The following is a 12,907-nucleotide window of genomic DNA, read 5'->3' on the forward strand; positions in this document are numbered from 1 at the left end:
GTTTTTAATCAGATCAAATAAAACAGATATACCATTATTTTCATTATTTTCAAGAAAAGCCTTGACCCTTACCCCCAATCTTACACTTTGAACAACTCCAACTTTTAAATATTATGGGATTGCCTTTCCTTTCCTCTCTCCCTATTATTTTGTGGGAACAAGGAGAACTTTGAATAGAAATAATACTAAGTACAAGAGTAAAATGAGAAGACTGACAACTACTATTTAATCTTAGAAATAAATGAATAACATTAAATAGAAACTATATTCCACTTAGATGAGTTTTTTTTTCATATTTATATCACAAACTAACTTCACTGTAATAGCACTAATTCATTGTAAATATTTATTTACTCCTGGATGCCACTCGCCTCAAGAATAAGCAAGTTTCACAAGGGATACTTGAAAGAAGATAAAGTATAGAAAACATAATTTACTGGAAAGAATCAAGGGAAACTCCTTGGTGAAAAATGGGAAATACTCTTTTAGCCTAAAATTAAGCAAAACTCATTTCTTAAGATGAATTTATCTACTTTTTGACCCTCTCTTTAAGTAAGGAACAGTATTATAAACCACTTAAAGAGTAAACTAGAAAATATCTGGAGATCTTCACCAATGTTATAAATGCTACAAAGCATAATGAGCTATTCATCATTAAAATTAAAAAAACTGCTTTATGCTTTCAAAATACATGTTTAAGAAGATAGTATCTTCAAACAATTTCTCTCTTAATTTACGAACAGAAAATCATGCTACCAAATTATGGAGATGTTAAACTTTAAACCAGTATTTTAATCTTTTAAGTCTGTTAACTTTTTTGAAAAATTTAGATAGCAATCCATTAAAAAAATTTCTTCCTCAACCCACATATTTTTAAAGGTATTTTTAAGTTTCACATATTGTACTTTGGTTGCTTTAATTTGTAACTAGATAGTACCCTTCAGGATTCAAGTATGAGACATTTATTTCTCAGTTAATGATTTTTTTTCTTGGTGGTCATTAGAAAAGTGATCTTAAATGTACCCATGATGTGAATGAAAAGAGGATTATGATTTTAAGCAGCTCAGTTTACATTTTCAGTAATAGTAAGTATGCTAATTTCATTTTTAAACTATTATATTTGCTTTTTTATATTCTTCCAGCAGATAATGGAGATATTTCAGTTGTAGTTGTAACCTTGTATCTCAAAATTTTTAATCTGTTCCAAATCATCATCTTTTAATCTTTTAATCTCAGGAACATTTTACAGCATCTTTTAATCTCAGGAACATCTTACAGATTCTGGATCTTTCAATGGGGAATCATGCTTTAAACAATCAAGACTAGTGTTAGAGTGTTATCTCTTTAATTAGTCTTTAAGGTGCTAAATAAATTATTAATAAATAACCTTACACTTTTTTCATCATAAAGATAAAAGCTCATGTCAATAAAACAGAAGATTTCAACAGTCATAACCTTTTACTATGGTTCTATTTGCTCTTATAATGGAAAGGTATTTGGATGAAAATAACAGTTGTAGAATTAGTAAAAACTGAGTAAAAGATAATTTGTTAAAGCTTTTAAATATGGTTTTATAAAGAACATAATTAATCTAAAATAACATTTGGTTAAATAACTTAATATCCTGTCACTCCTTAATTGTTATTATGTCAGGAAAAAGAACACCACTTTTCTTGAGGGGAGAGAAAGGGGAAGATTAGAAGAAGGCAAGATGGTTAAGATAGGGAAGGGAAAATATTTCAACATTTAAAAATGAATATGTACATATTTTAATCAATGGGATTCATTCAAATTTCCTTGATAGTCCCATTGGTGTAATAATATAAATTAAATGCTGTATTAACTAGATCAAGTATAGTATCTAAGTAGAAGGGAAATTAATTGAAATGATAGACAAAATTAATACTAGGTGAGACAGTGTGTGTTTTCATTTGTATGTTTAAAAAGAATTTATGTACATATACATATGCTTGTATATGCAGAATTAACTCTAGGATATACAAGAAATTGGAAACATTGATACTTTGTACTGTCTACCCAACTGTAGCATTTAAATTTTGTACTGTATGTTTTTCCTATTCAAAAATATTAAGAACCCACTACAATAAATTTAAATTATTTAAAAATTCATGTCAAATTAACAAGACCTATTTTTATGTTATACAATAAAATATACTAACAATAAACTGACACTTTTTGTTTTTCTAAAATCCACCTATATAAATCTTGTGTTTACTTTCTGACAGAGTAACTGTAATCTAAACACTTGATATTAAATTGGGGAAAATATACTTCCCCTATACCTCATTGCTACAGCAGTGTGGACCATGGATTGTCTCAACAGCATGCTAAAGTCCTTATTCTCTTCCTCTGATGGGCCAGTCATTAGCCACCATTACTTTGTGAAATTCAATAAATCTTTAAGGAAACTTCAGGAAGATTTCAAGAATCCTATTTGACAATGATAAATATTACATTTGAATTATTATGTTGGTATAGGATCCATTTTAACCTCTCTTTGTGGTATACTTCAGATTTTATCCTGCCAAAGATGGCTCGTGTTTTGGTAAAGACAGACTTCAAACTACGTGGTGACTAAGTAAAGCCCTTACATAAAATAGGAACAGGAGTTTATAAATAGTTTCAATGAAAGACACTTGGAAATGAGCAGGAAAAAAAATCTCACACTGATGAAAAAATTATTTTCAGGAAATTGCTTAAAATTCAAATTAAGTCCTCTTCTTCACTTAAACATTAAAATAAATCCAAAAACAAAATCTAAAGGAATGATAATACATACATCAGTTTTCAAAGGTAGCTGCTTATTAAAAATAAATGTCTGAGGGTGTATTGCAATTTTTCCTCTTCGAATTGTGCAGCTCAGATAAATGTTTATTTTACTGAAAATATTTTCGAAATTACAATATAAATACATGATTATATTAAGATAGGATGACTACATATTATGTATCTTATCCATAGATATAAAATGAATGCAGTAAATATAGCATACTCTTGATGAATTATTAGTACACAGTGTTTCTTAATAAAGAACATACAACCTACTATTAAGCAACAATTACTAGTTTTCAAATGTACATCTTAGGAAATTTTTAGGATGGAAGGATATACTAACTCCCCTCCCCCCATACCCTTTTTGGTTGGTGAAACCCAGCTTTTCTGCAAATTTTGAAATATCATATTGATTTCAGCAATTGTTCTTAGGTTCCTTGCATTTTCTTAATTTGAAATGCAAATTTCTCTTTTTGCATTAGTCCAGATATTTTTCTTAGTGACGCCATATCAATGGACCATAGTTTTAATTCTAATACAGTATCATGTACTGTCTTTCCATTTGTTAAACACACATCAACAATTTGAAACAATCATTAAAAAAAAAAAAAACTTTTGTCTGCACGAATTACCAAAATTAACTTTCAGGGCAATATGGCAATCTCAACTAGATATAGTCTCAACTGTAATACTAATCTGGGCTAGATTTAGGTTTTTTAAAAACTGATTCTAGTCCTTAAGAATACGAATATGAACTCTATTTTAAAATTCTTTGTTAAATGTATTGGAATTTGCTTCAAAAGCCTCTTCTACCCTTCTCCATTACATTGATTTAATGGAAACTTGTTACTACAGCAGTTCCAACATGAACATGCATGCAAGAGATCACCCTACAGGGTCTAACTACGTAATTACTAACACACATCCCACCTGTCAAGTGGCATAAATGTACATCTTCTATATACAAAAGGTAAAGTGCATTATTAAATTAGTGAACTGACAGATTGTCTGCCTGGACCATATAGCTTTCAAATAGACAAATGTGAAATTCTCCCATTAGAACCAATTATTTCAAGAGGTTCCAACTAGCTTTTCCACCCTGTCATTTATTTTTTGGCCATGCTCTTTAGTGCAAATAAGCTTGTGTTTGACTCAAGTTTAAGGGACATGGCAGTTTGGGGCTTTAACAAGGAAAATTATAAAATGTGGCAGAACTTTAATACTTTTATAATACATTGCATCTTTTGCATATAAGCAACAGATTAATGCTGCTTTTCAATTGCTAGGAGCATACTGCCAACTATTATGAGGAACCCGTTTCCAAATTTCATACTATTAGCTTATATTATTACAGTTTTGAGTCTGTACCACATTATGCTTGAATTATTATGTGCAAACATCATCAGTATTTTAGAATTATACAGTGAACTAGCAGTATTTTGGTTACTAACGTCAATGATCATTTTTAACTTCTAACAACCAGTTGCCTTAAGACTTTAAGGTCTTCAAGGCAGGGATCCTATTATTTTGAAGAATACCGTGTACACTTGCAACTCCATTTACATTACAAATAACAATAAATAAAATGTATATTGCACAGATAAGAATAGTAGCTTATTTTATAAGATACATGGCAATACATGTTCTAATACCAGAGTTCTGAACTGGATCTTACTTGATTATGGCTAGTGAATGAAAATTTTAAGCAAAAAAAAAAAAAAAAAAAAATCAGAGCATCATTTCATTTTTTCAATGCATACATGAAATGTTAAAAAATGAAACAAAAGAACTGGTAGAAGGCATTATGACTATAAATTATTCAATTGCCAGTATATATTCATCTACCCAATCTGCAGCTTTGAGATGGTAAAAACTTTGAAGTATATATACAAGGTAGGGAAGTTGGCTGCTTACTTCTTTACTTAAATAATGCAAATCAAACTACTAGTATTTATATACAGTGAATTAAAGATTTGTCTTTGAGTCTGACATAACATTGTATGTGTATTTATACATATAACATACACACACATATGTGTATATATAGACACACATACTCAAATCTTATCAGACTAAAAACCAAAACAGAATCTTTTAGACTTAATGGATATAAATATTTTAGAAGGGAAAGTTTTAAGAGAGATTATATAGTTGTAGCAATAGTGATAGGAACACTTAAATGCTGAACTATTCACAGCTCCAGTTTGCCAAAATCTGACAGGATGATTATTATTAATAGGCACTATGATGGGCAGCAATAACAATCAGTAGTACAGTAATTCAAGTGCACACCACTCCTTCATATACCAAAAACTACTTTTTATCAAGCCTACATAGTTATTTTACAGTTAGGACTGTATAAAGATCCTTGCTACTTTTAGAGTCTCTACACCCACCATGTGCTATTAATTCTAGTACTAACATTATCTTCTAACCTTCAGTTGTTCCATAGTGATCCAGATGGCCCACAGTTATAATAAACTAATGAGATTCCTTCATACTACTTGAGGAAACTTGAAATGCAATCTGTAAACCAACAGCAGCATAGAAGTCTGGGTTACTGATCACTTGCTTTTAAGCAACATCATCTGGCGAAATTAATTTTCTTATTTCTTATTATAGTTTTCTTAGTGATCTTACTCAAATGTATTTGGGGACAAACCTCTGAAGGAAAAAAATGTGAAATAATTTGATTTACTTATAGCATATAAAAGAAGAGCTACATTCTGATCTCAACCCATGCAGCCAGCTCTCATCACTGAGAGCTATATTTGGGGGTTGAAATCAGTGCCTGGCTCTTAATTATGATTACATGGACTTATGTGGGAGGTGAATAAAGTCAAGATAAAAGACATTAATTTCATTCACAATAAAATGTAGCTCAACAGATAAAATTTCAGTCAGTTAACACAAGGTGGGTTGGTACACATATACACTATATCCACTTGTTTAAAAAACTGCTTAGGTTTTGAAAAATTGGTATGGCACTTCCTGGAAAGAAATTTTTAATACAAGTAAATGGGTCAGTCTTATGTAAAGTAAACTTTAAGTTTCACAAAGAGCACCTTGGAAAATGCCTGAATTTTCCTTTCAAATATGTCTATCACTAATCTTCAAATAATATTTTTCCCAGGCTTAAATTTACATTCTAAATGATTTTTAGAAAAAAAGTTTTTTTTTCTGGAATTAAAACACTTGTAAAAGTCAGCTTTATATTGGAAGTGTTTACACGGTTTTAAGGGTAGCAATTGCAAAAGTGCTACTGAAATATATTATTACAGATGTATTTTTATATCAGTTAACTGGTGCACCAACCCTTCTGAAATAGTGTTAAAGAAGCATAAAATATAACACCTTGAGTCCATGATATATTTTAGGAAAAAAATCTCTCACAATCTTCAAATTAGCATCAAAAGCTAAAACACCAAGATTTCCATAGCAAAGCCATAGGATGAAGCCTCCCACTCAACAGTGACATAAAAGTACAATTCCTGAAACTTTGGGAAGTCAATAAAAATATATGGTATGATAAACAGAAGTGAAGATGGGTTTAGAACTACCATAGAGTTAATTAAACTCTCCCATGGCTTTGATATGGCAACTACATATAAACTGTAGGGTTACCACAAAATTTGAAATTATAGACTACTACAGTAACTCTAAAATTTTATTCTCTAATAGAACTGTTTAATATTCAGTTATTCAATTAATATATTTCCACTTGTACTTTTATAAATAACTGTTTATAATATACTTAAGGTCAATTTCTGTTTCTGTGGTAACTGTCCTACAGGCAAGCTTAGAAGCTTTTAATGAAGTAGGAATGGAATACTTTTTTTCTGGAACTTGTTAAAATAGAAATTCACACTTCCATATTAAGTGTAGGTATCTTTTTTTCAAGATTTTGTCTTAGTGCAATGTAAATCTTAGTTATGGGTTTTAGAAGGTCAGAATGTCACTTTTTGTGCTGATTTGCATACTTCAATAGTCTGGAGCAGCTGAAGCAGCTAAACTATTTAGCTCTGGGAAGGTTGGAATTCCCAAAAGAATTATAATGTCATATGTATAACATAACATGAGAATCAGACTCCTTGAAGTATAAACTACTAGAGGTATTACTAATAACAAAGGGCCAAAAAAGAGGAAAAACTTCAAATAATTGTGGATCAGTACACTTTTAGCCAATTTATGATTTTAAATTTTGCCTGATGGAGTTCAATTTCACTCTAGTCGAGGCATTCTTGTTCTTCACCACTGGCCCTTCTGCCATCCATTCTCTTTTCTTTATGGCTGTTGCAAATTTTCCTCATCTCCTCTTCATACTTGATAAAATTTTCCCCAAACCTTGTCCAAGCTTTGAACGGAACAGTAATAGTATTACGGTAAGGTGGTCTCACCTCACTTACCTTCAGGAAAATTCCATATTTATTAGAGCCCACATCAAAGTAGAACCTTTTATTGTCCACTCTGAAAGAAGTCCCCTCTGGGAGTTCAACTGGGTCATCGTCTCCAACTCTTCGTTCTTCTATGTCTCCTTCGCCATAGTCTTCAATTAGCTGCACCAAGGCATCACGAAACTCAATCATTCCTTGGGCTGGGAGGACAATAGTCTGTTCTTGGCCCAAACTGTGGCCAAAATAACCTATCATGCCAGTCCCACGCATCATGGTTTGTCTAATTCTTAGGAAGCGACCCCGCTGATTTTCCTTTAGATCTAGATAGTATTTTCTATTGTCCCTCTCTATGTAGTCTGTTTTGAGGACACTATGAGGATGCTCTTCGGACCCCACGGACACGGGTGGGGAAGGTGCCGAGTGCTTCTGTCTCCTCCGGGAGCCTTGCTCTTTGCTGTGGCCATGCTCTGGCCGGTGGCCTTTCAGGCCCAGGTGGGCGTAGTGCTCGATGAAGTCCCCTAGACAGTCCTTCAGCTCCGCTGCCACCGACAGGGAGAGGGTCAGCTTGCTCTTCCTGATATTGTCCTGCCGGCCTCTCCCTATCCAGACTTCGGCGATCTTGAGGAACCGGCCCCGGGAGCTTTGTTTCACGTCTAGGTAAAACCTCTTTTTTTGGATGTCCACTCTTTTGGAGGCCAGCTCCTGGATTTCGGCCGCGCCCCCAGACTGATTCGGGGTGGCTGAAGCCGCGTAGTGGGGGTAGTGTGAGTGCTGGGCCTGGGGGTACAGTCTACTCTTGCTCAGGCCAGCGCCCCCCACATTCTTGCCTCCGCGGCCGCGGCCAGCGCCGCCTCCCCTTCGCCTGGCTCTTTCCATCTTCAGCTGCAAGTGACAAACAGACACATGGAGTGGGGTGGGGGAGGGGCGCCGAGAACAATCGCAGACGCCCCTCGGCCTGCGCGGCCCCCACCTCCGCCCGGGACCCCCAACCCCGCGGCTCTCGCAGGGCGCGGGCAGCCGCAGCGCCGGGCTCGCGCGGCCGCCGGGTCGGCGCGGCGGGCGCTTCTCGGCTCCGCACCGCGCACGCGGCGTCCCTCCGCCGCCCCGGCCTCCCGCGCCCGCCGGCCTCGGGCTCGGGCTCGCAGCCCCGGGCCCCCGCAGCAGACACTCACATCAGCACCGCCATCGCCGCCGCTGCCCTTCACGACCGCCGCCGCCGCCAGCTCTCGGCCCCTCCGCTGCAGCCGCCGCAGCCGCCGCCCCCCGCCTGCTCCCCCGCCGCCGCCGCCGCCGCTCGCGCCGCCCCCCGCCGGAGCAGGCGGGCAGGGGCATCGCCTGCGGCGCCCAGCGCCGCCGCCGCCGCCCCTCCTGCGGCCGCAGCGGGGGCCGCAGCCTCAGCTCGGGCTCCGGCCCGACACCCGCCGGGGAGGGGAGGGGCGGGAGGGGGAGGGGCGGGGAGGGTGGTGGGGGGCGGGGGTCGGGCGGTGGACCCCGCCTCCTCCGGAGCAGTCGGTTGAGGGGAAGAGCGAGTCTCGCGCTTTCCCTCAGGTCGCGTCCTAACCGAAGCCCAGCGCGTGGGGGTGGGGCGCGAGCGCGGGCGCGAGGTGACGGGACAGGTGTGCGGATGGGAGTAAGGGCCGGGGCGGCAAGTGTCCTGACTTGTCCAGGTTCTGAGGGATGGAGGAATTCCGACGGCCCGCGGCTATCCTCACAGAGACTACACTTCCCGGGATGCTCTGCGGCAGCGGGGGTTCCTGCGCATGCTCATCGCGTAGCCAGCCGGGGTGTGCGGGGAGCGCTACTACCCTGCGCCGAGCGTGCGCCGGACGCGTGACGGCGGGGGAGGGGCCGAGGGGGCCGAAGTGGAAGGGAAGCGTGGGGAGGGTGGGTCTCGCGGAGCCGCTGGGTAGTACGTGCGCTCTGACGCTCCCGCGTGCTCTCTGCTGCGCGGGAACCAAGGGTCTGGAATTGGTTTACAGCCTGGATGCCTGGGTCGGCGGCCTTCCTGTTGTGGCGCTCCACGAGGCCTCCATCTCAAGGAGGGGACCGTTGAACTGGTTCTGCTCGGGTAATGTGTCTTCCTCACCTTCTTCCCGCCAGCTTCAGACCCAGCAGTATGATTCTAGCCTTCCCCGACTCAGAGCTGCTCTGTCCTGCCAGGCCAGCCTCTGGACTGTGTGTAGGGTAGTCCTTGCAAACGGACATCTTCCTTACGCTCTGCACCTCCCGAGCACCCCAGAAAAGGATCCCCAACCGCAGGCAGGCCTTCTTTGAGCTGCTATCAGACACTAAGTGTGCTGCTCAGCTCCGCCAGCCTCCAGCTTCGTGGGACTGGTTGCTCAAAGTGTGTGCCCTTAGGATTCTGCCTTTACTACTAGAGAAATACAGCCACTGCATTTTTGCACAACGAAGTTGAGGGGAGCTAGCCTGTTACGTATAATTTAGCATATTATGTTGAATTTTTGAGTTCAGAGCCTCAGTTTTTTCCCCTGAGTCTGCGTTGTTTCTGAATAGGTTTAACTATGTAAAAATACTCCTTTTTAGAAAACTTTTTATGTATTTTTTTCTTTTTGGTTTTCTTTGTTTGTTTATACATGTACTGGGTACAGTCAGAAGCACGGGAGGGTGAGAGAATTCACCAGAGCCAGAGCGGGGAGCAGAGCAGGCAGAAGGACCGAAGTACACTGCTGAGGGGAGCAGCGGGCGGCAGGAGAGGTCTGCGCGCCATGTGGGACCCTCCTCTGGTGGCCGGGGAGCAGCCGGGGATCGAACCGGCGCCGTAGAGGCCACGGGCAGCTTCGCAACCCAGTGCTCAACCACTGCGCCACCGGGGAGGCCCCAAGTATTTTTTTCATCATTCTTTTTTGTACAACGTATTCTTTCTTCTCTCAGGTGTAGTCCCTGTAAATTCCCACGACCTATTCACCTGTGCACCATCACCATAGTCCCTTGTGCTCTTCCCTCCCCTGTTTTGATCCTTCGCCCTCCCCCTCCTCTGCAGAATGTCTCTGATTTATAGTTGCCTGTGAATTTTGTTTTAAAAAATACTCCTTTTTTAAAAATCAAATTATTTTTATTAAGTTTGGTTTGCAGCATTGTATATGTTTTAGGGGTATAGTTTCGCACCTGCGTATGTATGTATCACACAGGCCTACCACCAAAGCACCAAAGGTCCTTTGGGCCTCCTACCCTTTTCTTCTCCACCCTCCTACACTTCTAGTAGCCTCAGTTCTGCAGTAATAGTTCTAGTTTTGCTTTTGTCTGTTTCTTTATGTTGTATTCCATGTGATCAAACATTTTTCTTTCTCTTTCTGACTTAGTTCACTTAGCATAATCCCTTCCAATCCCATCCATGTTCCAAATGGCATTTTCTTTCTTTCTTCCCCTGCCCCATTTTTTTTTTTGTAGCTGAGTACTAGTCCATGGTTTATAAACACCACATTGTTTACTCATCAGTGCTTGGGTTCTTTTTGTCTTTTGGCTATCACAAATAGTGTTGCAAGAATGTATAAGTGAATTTGTCCCTTAGAATTAGAGTTTCAGTGTTTTTTAGGTAAATACCTAGGTGTGGAATTGCTGGATCTAGGGTAGATGCATTTTTAATTTTTTTTTAAAGATTTATTTATTTATTTATACAAGCACTGGGTACAGTCAGAAGCGCGGGAGGGTGAGAATTCACCAGAGCCAGAGCGTGGAGCAGAACAGGCAGACTGACGAAGTACACTGCTGAGGGGAGCAGTGGGCGCTGTAGGAGAGGTCTGCACGCCATGTGGGACCCTCACCCGGTGGCCGGGGATCAAACTGGCGCTGCAGAGGCTGCCCAGCACTCTACCTCTGTGCCACCGGGGCGGCCCTGCATTTTTAATGTTTTGAGTAACCTCCATATTATCTTCCAGGAACAGTTTACACTCACAACCAACAGTGCATTTTTTTTTTTTAAGATTTATTTATTTATACAAGAACCGGGGTACAGGCCAGATGCGCAGGAGGGTGAGAGGATTCACCAGAGACAGAGTGGGGAACAGAACAGGCAGACTGACGAAACACACTGCTGAGGGGAGCAGTGGGTGAGACAGGAGAGGTCTGCTGCGCCATGTGGGGTTCTCACCGACTGGAGGGGATCGAACCCGTGTTGCAGAGGCTGCGGACAGCTTCACAGTGTGGTGCTCAACCCCCTGCGCCACCAGGGAGGCCCCCAACAGTGCATTTTTACTCCACACCCTCACCAACACTTGTTACTCCACACCCTCACCAACACTTGTTGCTTCTGATCTTTTTGATAATGGTCCTTTTCCATTGATGTGAGGCCATATCTCACTGTGCTGGTGGTTTGCATTTTTCTGATCAAGAGTAATGAGTAGTTTGTCACGTGCCTGTTGGCCATTTGTATGTCTTTGGAACAGTGTCTGTTTAGCTCTTTGATTGGATTGCTTTTTCTTGTATGAGTTCTTTGAATATTTTGGATATTAGTACTTTTTTTTTTTAAAGATTTATTTATTTATTTATACAAGCACTGGGTACAGTCAGAAGTGTGGGAGGGTGAGAGAATTCACCAGAGTCAGAGCGGAGAGCAGAGCAGGCAACTTACGAAGTATACTGCTGAGGGGAGCAGCAGGCGGCAGGAGAGGTCTGCACGTCATTTGGGACCCTCACCCGGTGGCCAGGGATCGAACCGGCGCTGCAGAGGCTGCGGGCAGCTTCACAACCCAGTGCTCAACTGCTGCACCACCGGGGAGGCCCTATTAGTACTTTTTTGGGTGTATGGTGTGCAAGTATTTTTCTCCTGTTCAGTAGCTTGTCCTTCCATTTTAATGATAGTTTCTTTTGCTATGCAGAAGTTAAAATATTACTCCCTGTTGAAGAGGGTAGTAAAACCCCCAGGGCCCTAATTTAGCAGTCTTTAAGTCAGAGTACTTCAAACTTTGTATAGTTGGTATGTTAATATTTTGGCAGTGGAGGTTAGGGTTGTTCAGCAGTCTAGATTTTGATGTTTTTCTGTATTAATTCAACAATTATTTATTGAGCACTAAGGGTACCAATAATGAACAAACCATACAAATACTTGCTTTTTTGGATCTTATATTTTGGAGACAGATAGGCACCAAATTAAGTCATAATAGGTATCAGAAGGTAAAAGTCCGGTAGAGAATAACAAAAAAAAAGGATGAAAAGTGGATGGACGAAGGTCATTTTACAATAGGTGGTCAGGGAAGGCTTCCCTGAGAAGGTAATTTGAGTAAAGAGCTGAAAGTAGCCAGTCTTTTGGCTATCTTGTGGGGAAAAGAGAGTGCAAAACCTCTAAGGGAGCCTTGTTGGAGAGTTCAGAGAGCAGCCTATAAGGCTAGTAAGTTAGAACTGAGTGAGATAGTAGGGAAAGAATTGTACCAATGAAGAGCCTCTACTTTCCCTACTAAATGAACTGGTACCTATGATATTTGATTTGTAGAAACAAATTTTTCTCATATTTATTTGGTCTTAGTCCTAGTTCCTAGCTCTTAGCTCTCAGATGACTTGGAATTTCCTAAGTGTTGAGAATGGTGATGTATGTCTTATTATGTTCATGAAGTGGCTTTTGGAAGCAACTAAGGGCAGAGGTCAGGGGAACCTACCTTGTAAGTAGAGGATTGCAACTTCCAGTGCTGTCTGTGACCTCTGGAAGGGGAGAAGAGCTGGAGGTTGAGTTCAGTCTTCAATGGCCAATGAGTTAATCATCTAAGCCT

The 12,907-nt window shown here is 40.4% G+C and overlaps 2 protein-coding genes across 4 annotated transcripts in view; one reads left to right on the forward strand and one right to left on the reverse strand.

Moving 5' to 3' along the window:
* Positions 1 to 8,646, reverse strand: part of PURG (purine rich element binding protein G) — a 29,073-nt gene extending 20,427 nt beyond the window's left edge. The window contains exons 1-2 of one of the 2 annotated variants that reach the window (XM_037526013.1): positions 8,360 to 8,646; positions 7,200 to 8,069 (exon numbers count right to left, since the gene is read on the reverse strand). In XM_037526013.1, coding sequence (XP_037381910.1) covers positions 7,200 to 8,063 — 864 coding nt within the window. In that variant the 5' untranslated portion in view covers positions 8,064 to 8,069; positions 8,360 to 8,646. Of the gene's footprint in view, positions 1 to 6,139; positions 8,070 to 8,359 lie in introns of those variants that run through there. The other variant, XM_037526012.1, reaches the window with a different exon arrangement.
* A 408-nt stretch (positions 8,647 to 9,054) lies between these two features.
* Positions 9,055 to 12,907, forward strand: part of WRN (WRN RecQ like helicase) — an 87,335-nt gene continuing 83,482 nt past the window's right edge. The window contains exon 1 of one of the 2 annotated variants that reach the window (XM_037526014.2): positions 9,055 to 9,255. The gene's annotated coding sequence lies outside the window, so the exon portion shown is untranslated. The remainder of the gene's footprint in view (positions 9,256 to 12,907) is intronic. The other variant, XM_054700845.1, reaches the window with a different exon arrangement.

The sequence above is a fragment of the Talpa occidentalis genome, unplaced genomic scaffold (assembly GCF_014898055.3).
Source record: "Talpa occidentalis isolate TD23 unplaced genomic scaffold, MPIMG_talOcc4v2.1 talOcc4.4, whole genome shotgun sequence".
Classification (NCBI taxonomy): domain Eukaryota; kingdom Metazoa; phylum Chordata; class Mammalia; order Eulipotyphla; family Talpidae; genus Talpa; species Talpa occidentalis.